General features: G+C 35.7%; 1 protein-coding gene across 1 annotated transcript; it reads right to left on the reverse strand.

The window, feature by feature from the left end:
- Positions 1-5949: 5949 nt before the first annotated feature.
- lurap1 (leucine rich adaptor protein 1) lies at positions 5950-19140 on the reverse strand. Its single transcript, XM_046852588.1, has 2 exons — positions 18443-19140; positions 5950-8272 (listed from the first exon to the last, which is right to left on the reverse strand). The coding sequence occupies exons 1-2, from the start codon at positions 18647-18649 to the stop codon at positions 7631-7633; spliced, it is 849 nt and encodes a 282-aa protein (XP_046708544.1). The 5' UTR covers positions 18650-19140; the 3' UTR covers positions 5950-7630.
- Between the last annotated feature and the right edge of the window lie 1644 nt (positions 19141-20784).

The raw sequence follows: 20784 nt of genomic DNA on the forward strand, positions 1-20784 counted from the left end.
TATTTCCACTTATTTCAAGGTCAATTTGACATAATAAACGAAGTAAAATTGCAGAGTGCCTTCTATTATACAATCTTAGATTTACCAAAAAAAAAACAAAAAAAAAACATCATGAACTTTCTGAAGTGATTTAAATTTGAAACCCTGTCTGGTAGGTAATCCCTCTGCCCTACGGTTCTCCAAGTGTTCCTGCAAAAACCTTAGGATGGTAGATAGAATATATTATAGTAACTTTATTGTATATGCTATATGTTCCTGTAAAACAGACCTGGATGTCATCATGTGCTGGGCTATTGCTGTTATCCATTAGCAGTTCCCGAACATGTCTCAGTGGACCTCTTTGCCCCTTGTCTCAATCTGATTACATCCCGCCGTGGGAACCATGTGGCCTGTTCCTGCCCCTATGTACTCTTCCTTCTCAGTCACACACAGCTGGGCATCCCCAGAGGAAAGCACTTCACTCTGGCAACACGAGCTTCTGTCTCATAGCCCTGACATGCACACCGATGTTCACCATGGCGATGCATTAAATCGCTTACATAATTTGAATATTAATAATAGAGTGAAATAAACCAATGGCATTTTAACAGATAGCACTCTATCAGCTCTAGCACAGAATTCAAATTCTAGCTCAGATGCTAGTTGTATAAAAATTTCCATTCCTCATAGTAATGGGAGTAAGAAACAATATTTCTTATACAAGTGGCTATTTGGGAACTACTGCAACCATGATGATGGAACGTTTACAGATGAGAGTCGTTGAGTTGCTCTTGCTCATAGTGAAAACAAAATATTTGCCAAACTCTACACACATCGCATATAAGCTTGAAAAAGATGTTTCTGTCATCATAGTTCATCATAGTTCTAGGGCATCATTTCAGCCAGGGAGACTGAGGTCAAGCCACAGTAATGAAAATGCAATAGAGTTTGCTGGTAACTTAGGAGACGTTTTGTTTAAATTATAAACATAAATCATGTTGCCTTTATGGGACTCGTCCATTAGTTTTTGGAGAGCAGTGTTCACACTTAGTGTATTTCTCAGGAGTGAGTAAGTGTATTTGATCAATTGATTTCTTTGCTACAACACACCTGAATCCTTATGTTATCTCATGGAATTTGACTTTTCCGTTGTTGTCTGGTTTGCTCATTATCTTAACCTAGACCCAGATTTCTGCAGAGCTTTGGAAAAAATGTCTATAATTAAGTGCTATGAATCTGATCAGTAATGAATCACATTAGCAGAGATGAAAAATGTTACAGACAGTACTTATAGTTACAATGTGCTCTTCTAATATTCATGTAAACAGCCATAAATCTGTCTTTAATATCACATCCACAGAATATTATTCAGTGCTAAACATGCATATTTTCTTTAACAATGTTACGGACATAAGGTGGTGTCTAAAAATAGTAGACATTAAACAACAGTAAATATTACAGCTCAAACATCTCAAACCTTTGTAGAATATCAGAGTGCCGAAATAGATGAGTCACAACATTCTGGGATCTAACAGGCAATCATGAAACCACATACACAACTTGTAAAAAAACCATAGACAAAATGTAAACACAGAAATCAAATCAGATAATACAATGTGCCTGACTACAGTATATGACCAGCAGTACAGGGCAAAGTGTCTCAGATTTATATAGTTATATAATAATCATCAGATATGGTACATTTTCTGCCATTATAAGTCTCTTTATGCAAGTATTAGGAAGGAAGAAAAGAGTCAGAGCTGTATAAACACATCTGTCCATGCAGGTGTGAATGCATCTGGAGATGAGAGAATCCTGTATGTTTTTTGATTGGTAAGGATCAGGGCAGAGGTAGAAATCTGATTATTTTCCTGTTTTTGCTATAAAGCAGCATCTGTAGGCTAAAAGGCTAGACATGGATATAGACATGCTATATTGAAAGTAGCTGAAATCCTAAACCTTAGATGCCACCTGAAAATGCCTGAATTTACTCAAATTATTTATAAACAATGTTTAAACTGCCCGTGTATTAAACTTTTCCATCCGAACAATATTTATTTTCTATTTATACCTGGTTACTACAAAGACTGCCTGTTACACAAACGAATAATGCTGTAACCAAGACAGTAGACAGCTATGTTTGTATTGTATAAAGGAGTTTGTTGGCAAGAGGGAGTTCATTGTTAGTCCTAGAGTCTAGATTTGAGAGTCTAGATTTGTGAGCATGGAACTGGTAAATCCACTTCATTATCTTTGGAATTTTCACTTATTTTTTAATTAAATTTTTTATTTTAATACATAGTGACACTGAAAAGTAAACATTTAAAAAATATATATATTATGCTATTCTATTTAAATCATAGTTAATAGAATTGTTCAAGAGTCTATCATTCAATCTTGAGCAAATCTTTAAAACATCAAAACCATGAACCATGAACCATAAACAGCAAATCTAGAAATGTGAATGCTACATAAAAATGCAGTTGGTATTTATTATAAAAAATTATATGCTTGTGGCTGATTGTACGCTGAGGCGTTTTTTTTGGTAACTTGTTTGCTTAGAAAAAAAAAAAAATTCAATAAAAAGTTATTATATGATTGTAGTATGAAGTCTTCGAAGTCTTCCTTCTGAATGACAGCTTTCTCTAGGTGAATGGTCAGCGTTCAACATAATTGAATTATGTGCATAGTGCACAACATTTGAACTTTTCACAAAAATGAGCATGAACAAAATCATGCATAATTATAGCATCAATAAACATCTCACTATTTGGAATGTTTCTGATACGGTTATTGTCTTTTTCATTTTGCATGTTTGCTACATTTATTAATCTATTTTGCAGACAGCTACTATATAGGGTTCTCTCCTGATTTTCAATTTTCTTAGTGAAATCATTAAGTGCTTTCTAATGTCCCACCATGGCCCATGCTGTCTAGTGAGCATCTACTTCTACCTTGCACCCAGTGTTCTTAAGAAAGGCACCACAAGAACCCAACTCGATTATGCAGTTACAGAACAATAATGAATAAATTATGCATTTTATCTGAAATTGATAAAACAATAAAAAAGTAGATTTAAATGCAAATGAAATCATGCAAGTATTTCTTTGTTTGTTTGTCTGTTTTTTAATAGATTGTGACTTCTACATTTCAGACAATGCCATCTGCCAATAGCACGTCTTAGTAGTAATGTAGTGGCTGTTAAACAGGAATATTATTGTTATTCTTTTATCCCAGTTTTTACAGTAGCAGCTATGTTCTAATGAACAGAGGGACTGGATTAAAACCACTCTACAGGAAACACAAATGGAAATGGCCATTAAGCATGCCTTTCTTTTTGCTTACAGCTGGCAACTGGACAATCTGAGAAAAAGTTCACAAACCAATCAAAGGATTTTCTTAAAGACTGTGCAGGATGTGACTTGCCTTTAAATCAGAGGAAAAAACGGGTCACTTAGACAGAGTATGAGAAAGTGGATTTGTGCTATATGGATGCTACAGGCTAAGTGGGGTCACTTTAGGTCCTTGCGTGTGTGCATTTTGTTTCTTGAGAAAACACATAGAACATTTTTCGTTTTGGTCACAACACATCCTGTCTGAATTTGGAGGGTCAGCAGTGCGCCATTCTTTATGATAAGCTGTAAAGTTAAACTGAAACCAAATGAGAATTTTGAGAAAAGACAATAGCATGGCTCTTCTCATTCTGAAAATAAAACCATATTTTATGCTATTTTCTTTAACTGAAACAGGAAACTATAAACTGAATGTGGGTTTGTGCTCATATCAGACAATGTTCTGCACAAATGATATACAAGGGTCTAACAAAAAAATCCTAAAATAACTCATTTATATGTAGTCTATATTAGACATGTCTGAAAAGCCATGGAAAAAGCAGCTCATGCCAAGGTTTTTGACTGGCCATGACAAATTATTAAAACAGAGCAGGAAGGAAGAATTCTCTCGTAACCATGGTCAAAGAATAAAAAATAATTGGCATTGTCTAAGAAATGAAATATTAATATAAAAATAATAGTCTATTTTTTTAAACATGTATTAAACACAGTATTAATTGTAATTAGAGACTTTTGGACAGGAAAACCTCCAAATGTAGGGAGATCAATATTGATGAAAGATCACTTTATATTTGAAGTATTAGATTCTAAGTTTACTAAAAATCTCTCATTTGGAAACTATTAGCATCCTGCTGGGGTAAAGAGAGTGCTGAGTGTGCCTTAAGAAAGCTTTTAAAAAGGGTCATTACACTGACACAGCTTTCACTGTCAGCTATAAACTCTGGAGGATACACTTAGTTTGCCTGCACATCATTTTTTAAGATCTCAAAGATACAACGGAAAAAATGTATCAGTAAGTACAACAATTGGTGTAAGCAGAAAATCTTTTGTCAAGCATAGTCCGGTAAATTACTATGAATATATAGGTTTTGCAGTGATTCATGGTATATGGGTGTTATAAATTATATAGCACACTGGCGTGCTGCAAGCTCACAGTAGATCAATCAGATCAAAACAAGATCATAATGTCCTGAACCATAATTATAATGTAGAGCTGTGTGTGGGTTTGTGAGACAAGAGTGGTCAGAAACTTCAGATTATTATTATGCGTCTACAAAATGACTGTATTTATCAGCTCAATCAGCCAAATAAATTATTACTACTTACTACTTAAGTCTTTTTATCCAAGTAGTTAAAAAATAGATTGTTTCCCAGTGTGAGGAGGATGTACAACCAAAACTGTTTTATTTAAACCATTACTGCTTTTGGCATTTAATGACCTTCTATACTGACATACTCGTCTTATGTAATTTCTCTTATGTACGCCATCATATCCTCTATCTGTGCCTCTTGTGCAATTGTCCTTTTTTGCATCCTGATGGTCACTGAACAGCAGTGGAGGACGAAGTACACAAAGCATGCACTTGAGTAAAAGTAGAGATACAGTAGGTAAAATATTACTTCAGTAAAAGTGTGTCCTTTAAACTTTCACAAAAGTAAAAAGAATTTGCCTTCAAGTATTCAAGTACTATGATTTATTATGGCTATAATATTCCTATTATAATTTTTAGCACAAGACTCAAGTAGTTCTAACTATTAGCACACAAATCTCTTAATAGAATTATATTAATGAGTCAAACACTGATTGATATCTAATAAATTATCATGAGCCCAAAACCTTCTTTTCAATGACTTAAAAAAAAAATTGCCCAAATAACGCCATGGGTGTTGTTGCAAGCTGGAATCTGGATTTTCCTTCATCATTTATTACTCTCAAAATGTTCTGCTTGCTGTTGAACTGATGCCGAACCATATGCTCGTGCTGAGTAGATACCACCAAGCGGCAATTGTCCTTCTAGCTTGAATGAGGCCTGAGTGAACCACGCCATGACCCAACATCTCCCCCATTGATTAGTTTGAGCTTTGATTAGCTCCTCTCCACCCCCCCAGAAAAAAAAACTATGCCACCCTGGCTGCCAATGTTGCCTATGACTAAATCCGTCAACACCAAGCTGTACTCAAAACAAGCTTAATACAGAGCTTTACACTGATTAGTAGCTTGCATATAACATAGTTGAGTGAAAAGTAGGATATTTGACTTTAAATGTAGTGAAGTTACAGTAAAAGTCTCCCCAAGCGGAAATAGTTAAGTACAGATATGCGAAAAATAAACTATTAAGAGAATTACATTTACTTCATTACTGTACACCCATGCTGAACAGTCATATGCACAAAGACACACACATACACACACTGACAGTAGTCATGGAAACTGTTCCTGGAAGCACAGCCATTATTAGCATTCAGTGTGGGTGTATGGGAGAAAGAGAGAGCAACTTCCAGTGCATCGGGAACATTAATTCTCCGCCGTGTTTCTTTACTACACCAGATCACAATTTCACAGCTTTTCAGACATGTATGTTCCGAAGCACAAACTTCTTAAACTAACCGACTTGGGTCAGACATCACCATTTATTAGGTAACACGTTAAATGTCAAATAGTATTTATAGCCTCTTTACATAAAACTATTACAGAAGTGCAGTTCTCTTTGCATAAGTTAAACAGGCAAAACCACATCCAGCGGCACTAATATGGGTTAACATGAAAATCAAAACTGCATTTAATTAATTTGTTTTTTCAAAAATTATTATTACTATTTCTTTAATGCAGAATTCACAGCAGTGTGACCACTCAAATACACAAACCAACACATGTTCATGCATTCAGATCTCTACATTCACAATCAGAATGATCTCACTACAATAATGGACCTCTATACTAACACATGGTTGCATAAGAGTTGGTCACAATGCTTTTACATTATCCAGCGTAAAATCAACAGGCCACATTTATCAGAATCGATTCATTACGCACATATATATTTAAAATCACTGATTATACATTTCATCATATTGCACAAGCATTTTCACATAGGTGCATATTTAACAGTTTAATGTTCACAATGAAATCATCCTGACTGCACGATGCTGTACAGATAAAATTTGCTCTTTGATTTTTTTTTGTTGCAGTTTGTGGTGTCTTTACAAATAAATAATTTCTAATCTACCAGTACAGCAATATTTAAGACCTTTCATGACCTTCAATCTCGAACTTTAGTTATTAAACAGTTTTTTTGCTAAAATACGTAGATTTTATTCTCTTTTCTATTTGCATATTCCAACCTGGAGCCTGATAGTCTGAGCATTGGTTTTCCACAATGTACTGTTGCAAAAATAATATTAATATGCATTAATTGAATACGTGATATCAACTGATAAACAGTTCGATAACAGTTTGATAAACTCGCCGTATTCTTTCTATTATATTTATATTTAAACCTTGATATAAATAGAAAAATATCACTATAATATCTTGTGTTATTATAGCTAAAAACTTTGGTCCTCTCTAAAATACTTAATACATTTCAACTTGCAGATATTCCTATCTGAGTCTTTTGGGCTCCTTATTCAGAAAAATAAAAATGTATTATTTTTCTTATAGTGATTATTTACCTGGTTATTTTAACTAAAGCACTTTAAAAAAAAAGGCTGAATTTATATTGGTCCAAAAAAAAGAGGAAATTCTAATAATCAAAACTGAATATTAACATCGGATATCAACACTGAAAATGCTTGTGTTTATCAAACACTATCTGAAAGAAATATTTAAAGAAACTGGAGAAACTACTGCTAGACCAGATTCTACACTCACTCATAAAATGCTGCAATAAGCAATTCCCAGCTCTAGTCCTGGTGTTTACCTTTCGTGCATTTCCGCTAGTTTTCCTGCACTACACACGTCCAACTAATCACATAATTACCAGGTCCTTCCTGAGTCGTTGTAAAAGTATTAGAACAAGAAAAGCACTAAGTTGTAACAAGGCAAAGCTATTCTAGCACCAGGCATGGGAATGGCTGAGCATGATAGATAAACATCTGTACAGATAAATGATTGTAAAGACAAATATAAACATCATGCTTTTTAAGCTTTGGCCCCTTGGGATCTTTGACATCATATCTCAGTTTAAAATTATGTTAGGATATACTTTGTGAACCGATCCAAGAGTAAAATCAGTCTGTCCGATAAGGCTCCGAAGTCCAAAATATAATCAGCAACTTTAGCGGGATCTTATAAACCTTTACAAAAATGTCACATCATCCTGTGACTGCACCCAGCGCCAGTGTGCGTCATACTCCAAGTGCACTTTGCCATTCATTTTGCAGCTTTCTAGCTCCACTTTGCCATTCTTATATATCTTTCCCTTAGGACTCAAAGTCTTAGCCAGCTTCTCAGCAGCAAGAGCTTTGGGAGAGTCTGTGTCTTGTTTTAAAACTGCACTATCCAGGACACCAGTATTAACTCCATTACTCTTACTGGCTTCTTCTTGATTAGAGTCATTGTTGGAAGACCTTGTGTCATTGGTGGAAGGCCTCACGTCCTCTTTGGGGCCACTGGGTTTCATGGTAGAGGATTTAGAGTTGTCTGTGCACAATGGTGGGGCAGAGCAGAGCACAGACTCTGCCCCACTGGAGGTGCAGTACTCATCCAGATCATCAGCCAGTGTGTCCAGATAACTGCCAATGGAGATGTTGTCTAGCTTGTCATGAGGCTCATGTAGGCTGCTCCAGCTGCCTCCCAGGCTGTATTGACTGCCTGTCAGACTGCTACAGTGGCTGGTCAGCATGCCACGCTCTTCCATAAGCCATTTTGCTGCCTCGATTCCCTCGTGCAGTGCCACAAGTTGTTGCAGGATTTTCACATCAACCGCCCGAAGATGAGCCTAACATTATAGGAGACAAAATAAAAATTCATTTAAATAGAAGACATGATGTTTCAGTGTTTTTGATACTAAATCAACACTTAATTCAGTTGGTTTCTCAGCAGGTCAGTTAGTCTATTAGGGATGTGAATCTCCATAACTGAGGCTGATGTGATTCGCATCTCGATTCATAGTCAACGATACGATACATTAAACATACACATGCAGTTACCGATGTGATGCGATAGGATTCACACCTATTAAGATGCAGTGCGATCCGATTTAGATTTCATTCAACACAATGTTTCAGTGCAAAAAATATGATGTTATGCAATTCTATGTAGTACAAATTTATTTAAGTACCTTCTGACTTCTAACACATGGCTCTTTCACAAACAGGCCTTTGTAGGGCGAAAGAAAAAAAAAAAAAGAAAAAAAAAAGATTAAATAAAACCAGATGTCCTTTTCCTGTTCTGTCTCCAGAAAGACGCAGCTCTACCTCTGCCATGTTAATCTATATTCTATTTGACTCTCATGACACTCTGTCTCTGTAGTGTTGTGATATGTCATATTCATGTAGCAGCAGTGGTACTGAGAGAACACTTTCATTTGTTTTATGTACATACACCCACAAAAAAAAAAAAACGATCGTGATATATACTAGCTTCACTGTTCTTACCTGGCCTTCTTCTGCCGATCGTTTTATCACTACTGCAGCTAGGACACCGATGTTTATTGAACATTGGGAGGTAAAACTCATACATTAGCCACAGCGGACTAAACACTGTATCTCATCTCTCTCTTTTTCTCTCTATATATACTATCACAATCTATTGCAGTATTATCTTTAAACCTTTTTTAAAGTTGTAGTACATCATTTATAACCTTTAATTTCACAAATAAATAATGTTTTTACCGATGCAAATATGTTAAAAACTATATATCGTGATACAAATAGCAATATGATGCACACTTTTTTAAATCGTTGATTCACATCATTAACTTTTATGTCAATGAACCGACGCAAATCGGTGAATCTTACCATCCCTACTGTCTATGATCCAGAAGTGTATATGAATGTGTTCTTTCTAGTATTAGCATTTCTATAGTAATAGTATCCATTATTGTGCAGGAATATCCATTGTCTCTTTGTTCCACATTAAACATAAGTATAATCAGTTAAATTTGTGCACTGTTCATTCATAAATTGAGGCATAAAACACTTTTAGACATGCTATTATAGAAAATCTATGTTTCATTATGCGTCACATCACACCCCCTGTATTTGATTCCTCTATCAATATGCCCTGTCATGTTATTCCTTACATATAAAAAGGTAATCTACTGCTCTATATCTATTTAAATCAGAACGATTTCACCAGCTGATATACTTAGATTAGTAGTAATCCTAGTATGATTTTGGCTGTTATGCTGAAAAAAGGATCATTATAGTAAGTGCTTTTGAAATTTATGAATCCCTCTGACAACATCAGTTCTCTGTAGTGAACCTCTTCCAGCACTGGACATTATTCCTTAAATAAATAAATAGCAAGCATGGGATTAGTGCTACTTATACACTATATACACTTAGTAGCAGATTCTAAAATCAAGTGATAAAACCACAGTATGTGTGGAATTTATAAAGTGTAAAGGCTCTAAGTATATCTTATGAATATATTATAAAGCAATTTAGTAATAAACTCATTTGTATTATTTAGTCAGCTCTTAAATGAGAGGAGAGCTTTTAAAACATAGGAATAAAGTGCTATAACCATAAAAGCATTTATCTCACATTGAACCAGTCATGTAACCTCTCGAGGCTAAATCAATAAAGAGATAAAAGGAGAGTATTGACTGGCATTTCCAAACATTTGTAAACTAATGTAATATTCTCTGATCACATTTTATCTGCCAACACATTCAAGAAATCGTTTTTGTGTTTTTGTGTAAAGCAGCATGTAAATCTTGAATATTAGTTTATAACAAAGATCTAATTCCATACAATGCAAAACAGGATACTCTCAATAAAAATAGATATACACTGTATGTACATGTGCTTATGATATTTATTTAGTTTTGAGTGTATTTAGTATTTAGTGTTTAGTGTCACTCTCCAGTGTTTTGTATTGTTTAAAGACTATAATCACACTCTTGATATCACCCAAATGAGGATGGGTTCCCCTTTTGAGTCTGGTTCCTCTCAAGGTTTCTTACTCATAACATCTAAGGGAGTTTTTCTTGCTAATCAGGGGTAAATACACATTGCTCACCTTAACTGTTAAATTTTGTGAAGCTGCTTTGAGACAATGTCCGTTGTGAAAAGCGCTATAGAAATAAACCAGAGCCATATAGTGTTTAATAGTTAAATGACAGGGTTTGTATGATACAAAAACTGTACATTTGAAAGTGGCAAAATTAAAAGTGGCTAGCTTTTAAAAGATAAGACTTACAATGAGTGTGTGTCTAAAGCATGGGGATTCCTGGTCTGCTGGTAGCCAGTATTTTTCTATCCTGCATCCTCTGTTACTGAAGCTTTCTCTATTACTTAATCACTACAATACGTTTTAAACCTGAAGTAAAAGTTAAATGCAGCAGATAGGTCTGTGTGCTTTCTGATTTAATTTTAGTTTTAAAGATAGAAACAGAAGAGCAATGTCAGATATGTTTGTGGTATCAGTGCTGGAGTATTGTACTTATGTTTTTGTAAATTTGTCTCGCATGTAATGTTTTGGGTACATTGTGCATCAAAGATCAGTGTGACTGTGCATAAACAAGCCACTAACTGACCAGAATACAGATCATAAAATGAGCGCTTCGAGCTAGTCATCTAATGCTAGCTACAAACTTGTTGACGATGAGAGAATTTAAATGTAACAGCCTGTAACAGTATTAAAACAAGACAAATATATACACTTAATATCTTTAATAAGTAAACTGCATACTTACTCTTTAGAAATATGATTTAACATATAGTATGTGGTTTGGCACATGGCCATGTGTAGCCTTAAATGTGCATTGACTTGCCACTCAGATTAATCCATGCAGTTCAGCAGAATGGCTTTCAAAAGTAGCATCTAACAGTAACCCCACATCTTACATCCAGCAACTTTAAAGATGATTTTGATGTAATGTTCTCTGCTCTGCCTGCCAGAAGAACTCAACATGAGCTTATGTAATACAGATAGTTCAGTCTATAGCAAAAATGCTAGGCATCTCTCTAGAGCTTCATGTTTTCCCTAAACCCTAATGCACTTAGGCAGCTCCCCACTGATATCCAGGCTGTTTTAGCTTATCTATAATCGCTTCCTTGCATTCTCAGGGAAATATCCTATGTTTTCCCATACAGGTAGCTGGTTATATAGACAAGCACAAAGAAGCGTCAATTTCAGTGTACGGTTGTAGCATTATATGTGTTTGAATGTGTTACTGAGTGAACAGTGAAACGCTAGTAAAATAAAAATCCAAAAATTCATTAGTAGAGAAGGAAAACACTAAAGATTCAGATGAAGAAGAAATATCGCCTTAAATGGTTTGTTACTGCATTATTTACTGCTGATGTCAGTATTTCTAATTACAGTACAAAGGAAACACATAAAAGACCACCAAAAAAGGTGTGTTAGTGTGTGTGCTTACACAAATTAAGCAGTATTCATTGCTAAAAGCAACAAATTTCCTCATAATGATAGAAAAGTATTCAATGCATTTAAAATAATAAAATACTTCCTTGTGGTTACAAAAGTTATGATTAGAGTTAGAGGTGAGTGAAGGTACCTTTAAATAAAAAACTGATTCTAAAAGATAGAGAAAGAGAGAACAGAGAGAAACAGACAGAGAAACCCCAAAGAAATGCAAAAAATAGAAGGAAACTGCAAAAAGAAAGGGGGGCATAAAGGGAGTCCAGTACCTCAGATTCATAGTCTGTGAAACTCGATTCCCAAACCAACACTAAATAACACTTTCCACTTAGTATTTGGAATTTAATGGTCTTCATCGCTTGAGTTAACTCCCAATGTGCTTTACATTGATAAAATACCTACTGTATGCTCTACTAAAATTCTCACCACAGTAAAAGTTTAATTAATAAAAAGGAAACTGTGCAGCTAAATCAGGAAACAAATTAAGTTATACTTCACGCCTGTATTATACTTCAAGTTATACTTCATGCCTGTATTAATAATTTGCTTAACACAGAACCAGATTCTGAAAAGATTAAGATGATTTAATCATCGTAATACATTTGTGTGTGCTTGATCTTTTGTATACGCACAAAGTAAGCGTGCGGAACCTGGCATTTTGCAAGTCAGGGTGAAAACTAGGTAGAGAAAAGCAAAAAGCAAGTAGTTATTAAATCCCAAGAGAGTCACTGTTGGCTTCTTAAGAAAAACCTTTATTCTTTCACATTCTTTCAAAGTATTTGTCAAATAAATACATGTAATATAATGCAATGTAATTTATTGATTTGTAATATAATGTAATGATTAATATGCAGACAGTAAAGACAGCAAAACCAAAGACTGACAGAGAGAAAGAAACAGAAATAACATTAGAAGTGGTGGTGTTTGAGATGGGCTCTGATGACTGCATTCTTCTCTCAGGGTTTGGGTTTGGATCAGTTTGGCTCTATGCCTTAGTCTAAAGCAAATTCGAGCTGCCCATAAATTCACTTTTCTTCCTGGCTCAGCACTGATGTGGTTAAGTTCCCCTTCCCCAACTCTCCCTGCCTGCAATGAGTATTGTAAACCCACACGTGTTAAACTACATACATGAGTAATGTCTAGAAATATTCTGTCTAAGCCTTAAAGCTTTGCAGTCCTCCTTACTTGTGGTTCAACAGTAGTGAGATATAAATGATTGTATACATGGTATATTTTATCAGTATGTAAAAATAAATATGGATATTAGTCAGAGTCTAGGATTATTAGTACAGTTCCGTCACTGTCGTCTGAGACAACATACTGTTACGTCTGGAGCAGACAGGGGGTGAAGGATCTTTACTTTCACAGCCAGACAGTTTCCATTTTTTCCATTATGGATCCAGGGCTAATCCCTGGAATTCTCATTTTCCCTGCTGAGGTGTTCTGCTCTGCTAAGTATCACACCACAGACCAGGGTCAAATGTGTTCATGTATATTTTTTTTTTTTGGTACCCAATGTCCCTATACAGCATTAGCTGTAAAATCTTCCTATATACTGAAGATTTTTTGTTGAGTTACCGGTCAGAAAGTATGTCAGGAAGAAGGGCAATATAAAGTATGAAATACTGTTTTGCGCAAATATTACAGACTATATTACGTCTGTATTGACGTCACAGGCAGCCCAATGTCAAACTGCAGTCATCATGCTGCATGACTGGACATCAATCCCTGAATCCTTCAGCATATACTGTTTTCTCAACAGACTCTGCTGCACAGATACATAACACTACATTTAATTATGAAAGACAAGACCCTTTTCCGTGTAGCTGCACCACTTCGCGTATACTGTCTTTCATCCTCCATGCAATTACTTAGCACTTCTCATTGCCCCTATCTAGCTAGAGTCATTGCTTCCATCTGTCTTCACACCATCCCCTGTGTTTTCCATCTGTGCAGCAGCGATAGATTAAAAAGGACAGGGAGAGTGGGAGTGAGAAAAGAAAACACTTATGCAACACTTGCACTTATGCAGGACTTGCTGTCATATGTGTCACATAGTGCACAGGTGTTCAAAACACTGCTTTTGTGATTATTTTATCCAAAATATCTTTTTATTTATATTTTATCCAAAAAGAGTTTTAAGGTTTTGGTTAAGAAATGTAAACATTAAAAGCTCATAACATCAGCTTGTTCTGAGTAAAAGCAGACATCACATTCTTCAGGCCTTCAGCCAGTCAGGGGGTGAATGTACTGCAGTCACACACTGCAGCAAAACCGGCTGACATATCCACAGAGCATGAGGTCTAAGTCACTGACAGCTAGCTCACCACTACTTAGGACAAATATCCTCTCTTTGTAGATAATCTCGCACCAACTGCAATCAGGCTCCCCTTTAACAGAAAGAGCATTGATCTAACAGAAATCGCTGTTGGCACTGAGTGAGTAAATACACTTCCCGAAGAAGGTACTCTGAAAGTGGATTTTCTCCACAGGCTTTTCTTGGGTGGTCAGTAATTTATATATTTGTCAAAATGCTCACATTCAGCTATCAACAGTTGGTCTGTTAAGAAAAAACAAAAAAAATCCATACTGCATCCCAGACATTGTGATGTGTCTTGAAACCATTAACCAGAGATCAAAAGCACTCAGCATCTTCCTGCTTTGTCTAATAAGATTAAAGACAATCGTGGATGGCTCATGGTCCACTCCTGATTATATTTTAGGTCTCTTTATATCCTTAAGTTCGTGCACATGGACTTCCTTTTTCCATTGACATCCATTGACATTGTCATTGTAAAAATGGTGGGTCTCTTTACTAATTTCTGTATTGATCAAGTGTGATTGGCTCATGCTTCTTCTCAAAAGCTCTATCTTTGGCTTAGTCTGACCCCCTGGCAAAGACAAACTCTGGACTCTGGTGCATTCATGATGCCATCAATCTTCATAACCACCAGCCACAAAACAGCTCCAAAGCATTACTGAGCCACTGCTATATTTTACAGTGGGTATTCGTTGCTTTTTTCCGTGTATGCAGTTCACTTTTGTTGGCAAAAATTCAGCCAGTGTGTGCAAAAACATGCATTTCAGTTCCATCTGATCACAACCCATGATGCCACTGAAAGGTTCAATGATGACTGATAAAGTTCTGATGCTACATCTAGTTTGACGCGCTCAACTGTTCTTTTTGCAACACTTACAAACAGCATATAACTATAAACTATGAAATATTGGAAGGTTTTCCTCCTTCACCTCATGTTTGCTGTGCAGAGGGACTGCATGCTCATAGATCCTTACCTTCTATGCTCAATTCTAGGCAAATTTTCAACTATTTCAGACATGTGATTTGTTTTTGTTACAGTCAAACGGTCTTTAATAGCAATTTTTCAAAACTGCACATGTATCTTTTAATATCAAGTTCCTGCTTCGGTCAGGTCAACAACCATCTGTCTCCTTGGTTTGAACTTTTTGCGGCCCTGTTTTTTATGCAATGTTTTATGAAGTGATGGTTCATGCATACCATATTTAATGTAGGTCACAGAAATAGTATTTGTTGTGAAACAAAAATAAATTCCTTAAAAAGTGTGCAAGACAATTATGTCCTGCATGTGGATGACCATACACATCTTAAATTTAGCATCATTGTACTGTGGATTTCTGGGGAAACACCCATTTTATCCTGTATTTAAATTTTAATTATTATTACCTTTAGTAAATAATTGAACTTATAAAAATAAGAATTATTATACGAATAAGAAAAAAACATTAATAATATTGAGCTGATAATAATAAAAAATGTATACAAAATGTATCATGATCATGATCATTATTATTATTATAATTATATCTGTATTTCAACATGAATGTAAAGTCTCTAATGGCCTGCAGATCTTCTCAGCTTACCTTTTTACCCATGAATTAAACTGTAGTTCCTCTTCCCAGCTCTGCTCAGCACATTTCTATGTTTTCTAACAGCACAGTGCTAATATGTGAGGGAGTGAGAAACTGCACCATAGGTGAGAATGCACTGAAGAGGAAGAGTACTGGTAAAATGCAAACTGTCAGCTAATTACCAAGCTCTTCATGAGCTGAGTCAAAACCAAACACCACAATTTGTAAAGACTATGTTCCACAAGATTAGGATTGAAAACCACTGATCTAAAACCACAACATGACCCGGTGTACAATACAACAAACAAACTGGAGCGGCAGGAATCCTTCTGATCTTCAAACAGCCTAATCAATACTGATGTCCAGACTAATCGAAAATAAGGCTGACAGATGCAATATTTATAATGGGTTTCCACTGGCTCCTGACATCTTTCCCACTCAATCAAGAGTATGGTAACATCCAGGGCTTATTTTTCTTTGAGACATTTACCTGTAGAATTATGTGAGAATCTGATGGATCATGTGCATTTCATTAGTTATTGAAAAACAGTCTATAAATTAGACATTCTTTCCTTTTACAAAATGGATGCATGCATCCCCAGATTTCAAATATCCAAATTATATCTGCTCAGCATTAATTCTGTCAGTGCACAAAAATATATAAATCACATTAAAACCAATTTTACATAAATTAGTTCTTTGCCGTTCTGAATCTGGTTTGATTATATAGTAATTGTAGTATATAGCATTTCCTATTAAGTAGTACTGTAAGTATGAATGTATGTAAATCAGGTGTTGTATCTACAGCTTTGCAATGTGTAGAGCTGTGATACACTGGTGCAGAACAGTAATAAGTACTGCACCTTTTATTTACAGTATGTGGGTGGACTGGTTTGTGGAATGTGAGCTGTATATATATATCCTATGTATATATATAAGATATATAAGATGGTAAAGAAAGCAGCTCAGATAAAGAATGTAGATATCAATACATATATACCAGCTATACAAAATTAAAAATAATGGAATGTCTACTTGTACAGAAATGGGTTATGATTGGTGATTTTCGTATGTTTATATGAAATTGTTCATGTCAGGAAAATCCTTAGTTCAATCCCAGCCTAAAGGTTCATGCCACTATGTTTCACAAATGAGTTGCCATACTTTTCATTTCTTTCTATCACTATGGTGCAGACTAATCTCTGGTACAGACTTAAGAACATTACAATCTGCTTATTGTTTTTTATGTAACTCAACCCAGACATTAATTTTGTGCAATTTACAAGTGGCTGTACATTTTGGACAGCGATCATGGTGGTGTTCTTTAATTTTCTATATAGCCATCACAACTGTGTGTGCATGAGGTGTATATAGGTCATACACTAATTATAATCAATCATCATGGTCCTGTTCTTTAATATTTTCATACACGTAATGTTTTCACTTTCTCTCCAGTTGATTCTGATTCGTTTCCACTAACACCTCTTTGAATTTCATGTTTTGAGCCAGCTACAACATACTCCAGATTTTAGACTCTAAAATTAACTCTCAAGATTTTCTTAGCTCTTACTTCAACACAATGACATTCATCTGGCCCGGAAACCCACAACTGCGCAGTCAAATAGTTCGATTTTTAAATAAAGCATTGCTTCACCTTCGTCTGAAATGCCTATTGCTGTCTAATGCCTATATCGGCCTGAAAATCTGTTGTGAGGGGAATGATTAACTGTGTTAACTATCACAGTGTGTACAATCCATAATTTTAATGGGCAGATTCCCACTTAATATTGTAATGTTCATATCCTGAAATAAATTATTATTCTCCATATTATTACGGTTTAATTTTTAGTGCAGGAGGTTGGATTGCAGAGTTTAAAAAAATTTAAATAAATAAATAAAAAAGACAGGTGTCTACTTTGTACGATTCCTGACTAATAATGCTAGATAATATTAGCAAATTATAACACACTCACACATTGTGGCACAGAAGCATCCCAACCCATTCAGTTCTAAAGGATCTGTTGTTGCATGGCAACCTTGAGCCCTTCTGCTGATTCAACAGCAAATGGAGGCTGTGCTCCAACATGAGTATTCAACAAGAACACAGCTAACCTAGGGAAACCTCTGGTGTTTTGCTAGTCCACTCCATACCAAGGTTGCAGGCAGAAATTGTGGCCCCCTCTGACAGGTTACTGCCTCTTATCCCCACTACCTTGAAAGACAGTGTTGGTTGCCTGGGATTCCCTTTGGACCCCAGTGTCTGTTTTGGTGCTTGGACTGCTACCTTTACCCACATATGACTGAGAGCAGTCTACCATCCATACATCAGACCAGCGGTGGTTTTATAGTGGTCTTCCTTTTCTGATGAAAAGCAGATAGGATGGATGACAAGATCTAAATTACAACAGATGGGCTACTGGGCACATTTAATCCTGGTGTTCTGGTTGATGGATCTACTTTGTAGAGATCACACTGGTATCTGAGACTCAACGGAAGTAATGTGAAGTGTTTTCTTTCTGATTGTAAAAAGCTGTTAAACTGTTTAGTGCTGGTTGTAATCCGGATTGCAACTCAAATGAAAGCATTTTGTGCACAAAGTTTCATGCTGAAAAATAAAAACAGCCAGTAAGGCTGCACATCAAGATAACAGACCAGACACTAGTCTCACCATCTCGACTTTGAGTTTCCTGATCTTCTCATCCAGTCCATGTTCCCCGCACTCTGCGCTCTCGTGCCGGATGACTTTGCTCGTCTCGCCGCGTTGCGCTGCTTCCTGCCGCATCCACCTGAGCAAACCTTCAGGCGTCTTCCTCCCTACCTTCACTTCCAGCTCCTTCAGATCGGGCACACATTCACTGCCACTAACTTCTTCCATGATGATGATAATGTGGTCTTAAAAAAAAAATAATCAAGAACCGCTTTCACGACGATTTCTAAGATCGTGTTGTAAGGTCGATGCTGGAAGGCTGGTTTCAGACCAGGATCATTCACACGCGCTTACAGAGCCCATTCTCACCACTCGTTCATTTTCTAGAAAGTCATTCTATTAAACGCGTTGCACCATTTACTTAAAATGGCAAGAATTACGCAGTGACAAGACAAAAACAGTCTTCTGTTGATTTCTTTTAGATCCAATGTCCATCCTCAGGTGCGCAGCAGCAGCAGCAATAATAACACCCTTGTTAGTTTAGCATCATATGCCAGTAGGAAAGCGGATTAACAGCAAATGGAGAATTAATCATGTCTAAAATCTAATAGGAAATCACTAATCCTCTGAATCTGATGGTCAGTTGCTGTTGTGCCCCAGTGCAGAGTGAGAAGCCAAGACGCAAATTCCACCTGCATGACAGCCAGAGCTGAAAACACTCACATACACTGCACTGAGTTAATTACCGTATACCTCCTAGTATAACCCCACCCTCTATATCTCTCTCAACAAAAATTAAATACTACCGTAATCACACAAACATACTTTTCAATTAGAGAAGTCCCTCTCAAATAGCATAATAGTAAAATACAATGTTAATAAAGTTATTCTTTGTTGTAAGTTGATCAATATTTCTTTCTTTTTGTTTTCTTTAATGTTAACAAAGATACAATGTTATGCAGAGGTGTACTTATAACAGTTTTATAGACAAATTATACTATTTACAGTCGCGGCAGAGAGTTGGGGGGCGCGAAATGTTTACGTCTTTCTAGGGCAGGCGTTACAGAAAATAATTGAGAAGCACTGACTTAGAGTAATATATGTATGTACACACTGTACCAAACACATATTTGGACACCCCTTTTCCTTCAGCGTTTTTTTTTCTTTATTTTTTTATTATTTGCAACATTGCACATTAATAATAAAGACATCCAAAGTATAAATGAATACAGATGGAATTATATAGTAAACAAAAAAAGCACTAATCTTATTAACGAACAAAAAATGCAGCACACATTTTTTTTTTTTATAAAAATAAAAAAATATAAAAGAGGCAAAATTAAAACCTGCCACGCAAAACACATTTATTTAGGACGTCCTCTTTTTATTATTTTTCAAATTAAAAAACTCCACCGAAAAATAATTGTAAAATATTTGTTTTAGTAAAATAATTTACTGATGCACCAAGTCTCAAATCAAGCACCAAAATCTTGTAATGCACACATCCTGCGATTAAAACCGTCTATGTGGAATTATAGCGAAAGTTCTCTTTGGTGCCCTGAAGATTCACACAATTTAAAACACCATAATTACTTTAAAACACTAACAAGAATATTTTGTAAATGTAAAAACATATAATTGCTTAAAACATCCATATTTGCCCATGCCCATGTTGATTAGAGTATTAAAAACTTTAAAGGTATTAATTTAAGGTACATTTAGAACAGACAAAATTTTTCGATTAAGTTGCGATTAATCACGATTTAGCTCGTGGCAACCATGTGATTAATCGCGATTAAATATTTTACTTGATTGACAGCCTTAATTTTTAGATTCCCCAAATGACTACATTTAGTTTTAAAGAAATTTTGGCAAACGCATGGCATTCTCTCAACAGATTCATGAGGTAGTCACCTGGAATGGTTTTAAGTTCACATGTGTGCCTTTTTTAAGTGTTCATTGGTGACATTTCTTGCCTTCTTAATGTGTTTCTAAAAAAATTAGGACATTCGGTTGTCTTGTGTATAGAAAAAGGTGTTCAAGAAGGAGAGGAATGGAACGCTGCATTACATGACCTGGCCTTCGTAATTACCCGATCTAAATCCACTTATGGTTTGAGATGAGTTAGATCAGAGAGTTATAAAAATTAAAAAAAAGCAGCCAACAAGCACTCAACACCTCTGGGAACTTCTCAAGATTGTTGGAAAACTATTCCAGGTGACTTCCTCATAAGATTGACTGAAAGAATGCCAAAAAGTGTGCAAAGTTGTCATCAAAGCAAAGCATTTGGTGGCTACGTTGAAGAATTGAAAAACATTTTCTGGGATATTCAACACATTTTTGTTTACTTCATAATTCCATAC

Source organism: Silurus meridionalis, chromosome 1 (assembly GCF_014805685.1).
Source record: "Silurus meridionalis isolate SWU-2019-XX chromosome 1, ASM1480568v1, whole genome shotgun sequence".
Classification (NCBI taxonomy): Eukaryota; Metazoa; Chordata; class Actinopteri; order Siluriformes; family Siluridae; genus Silurus; species Silurus meridionalis.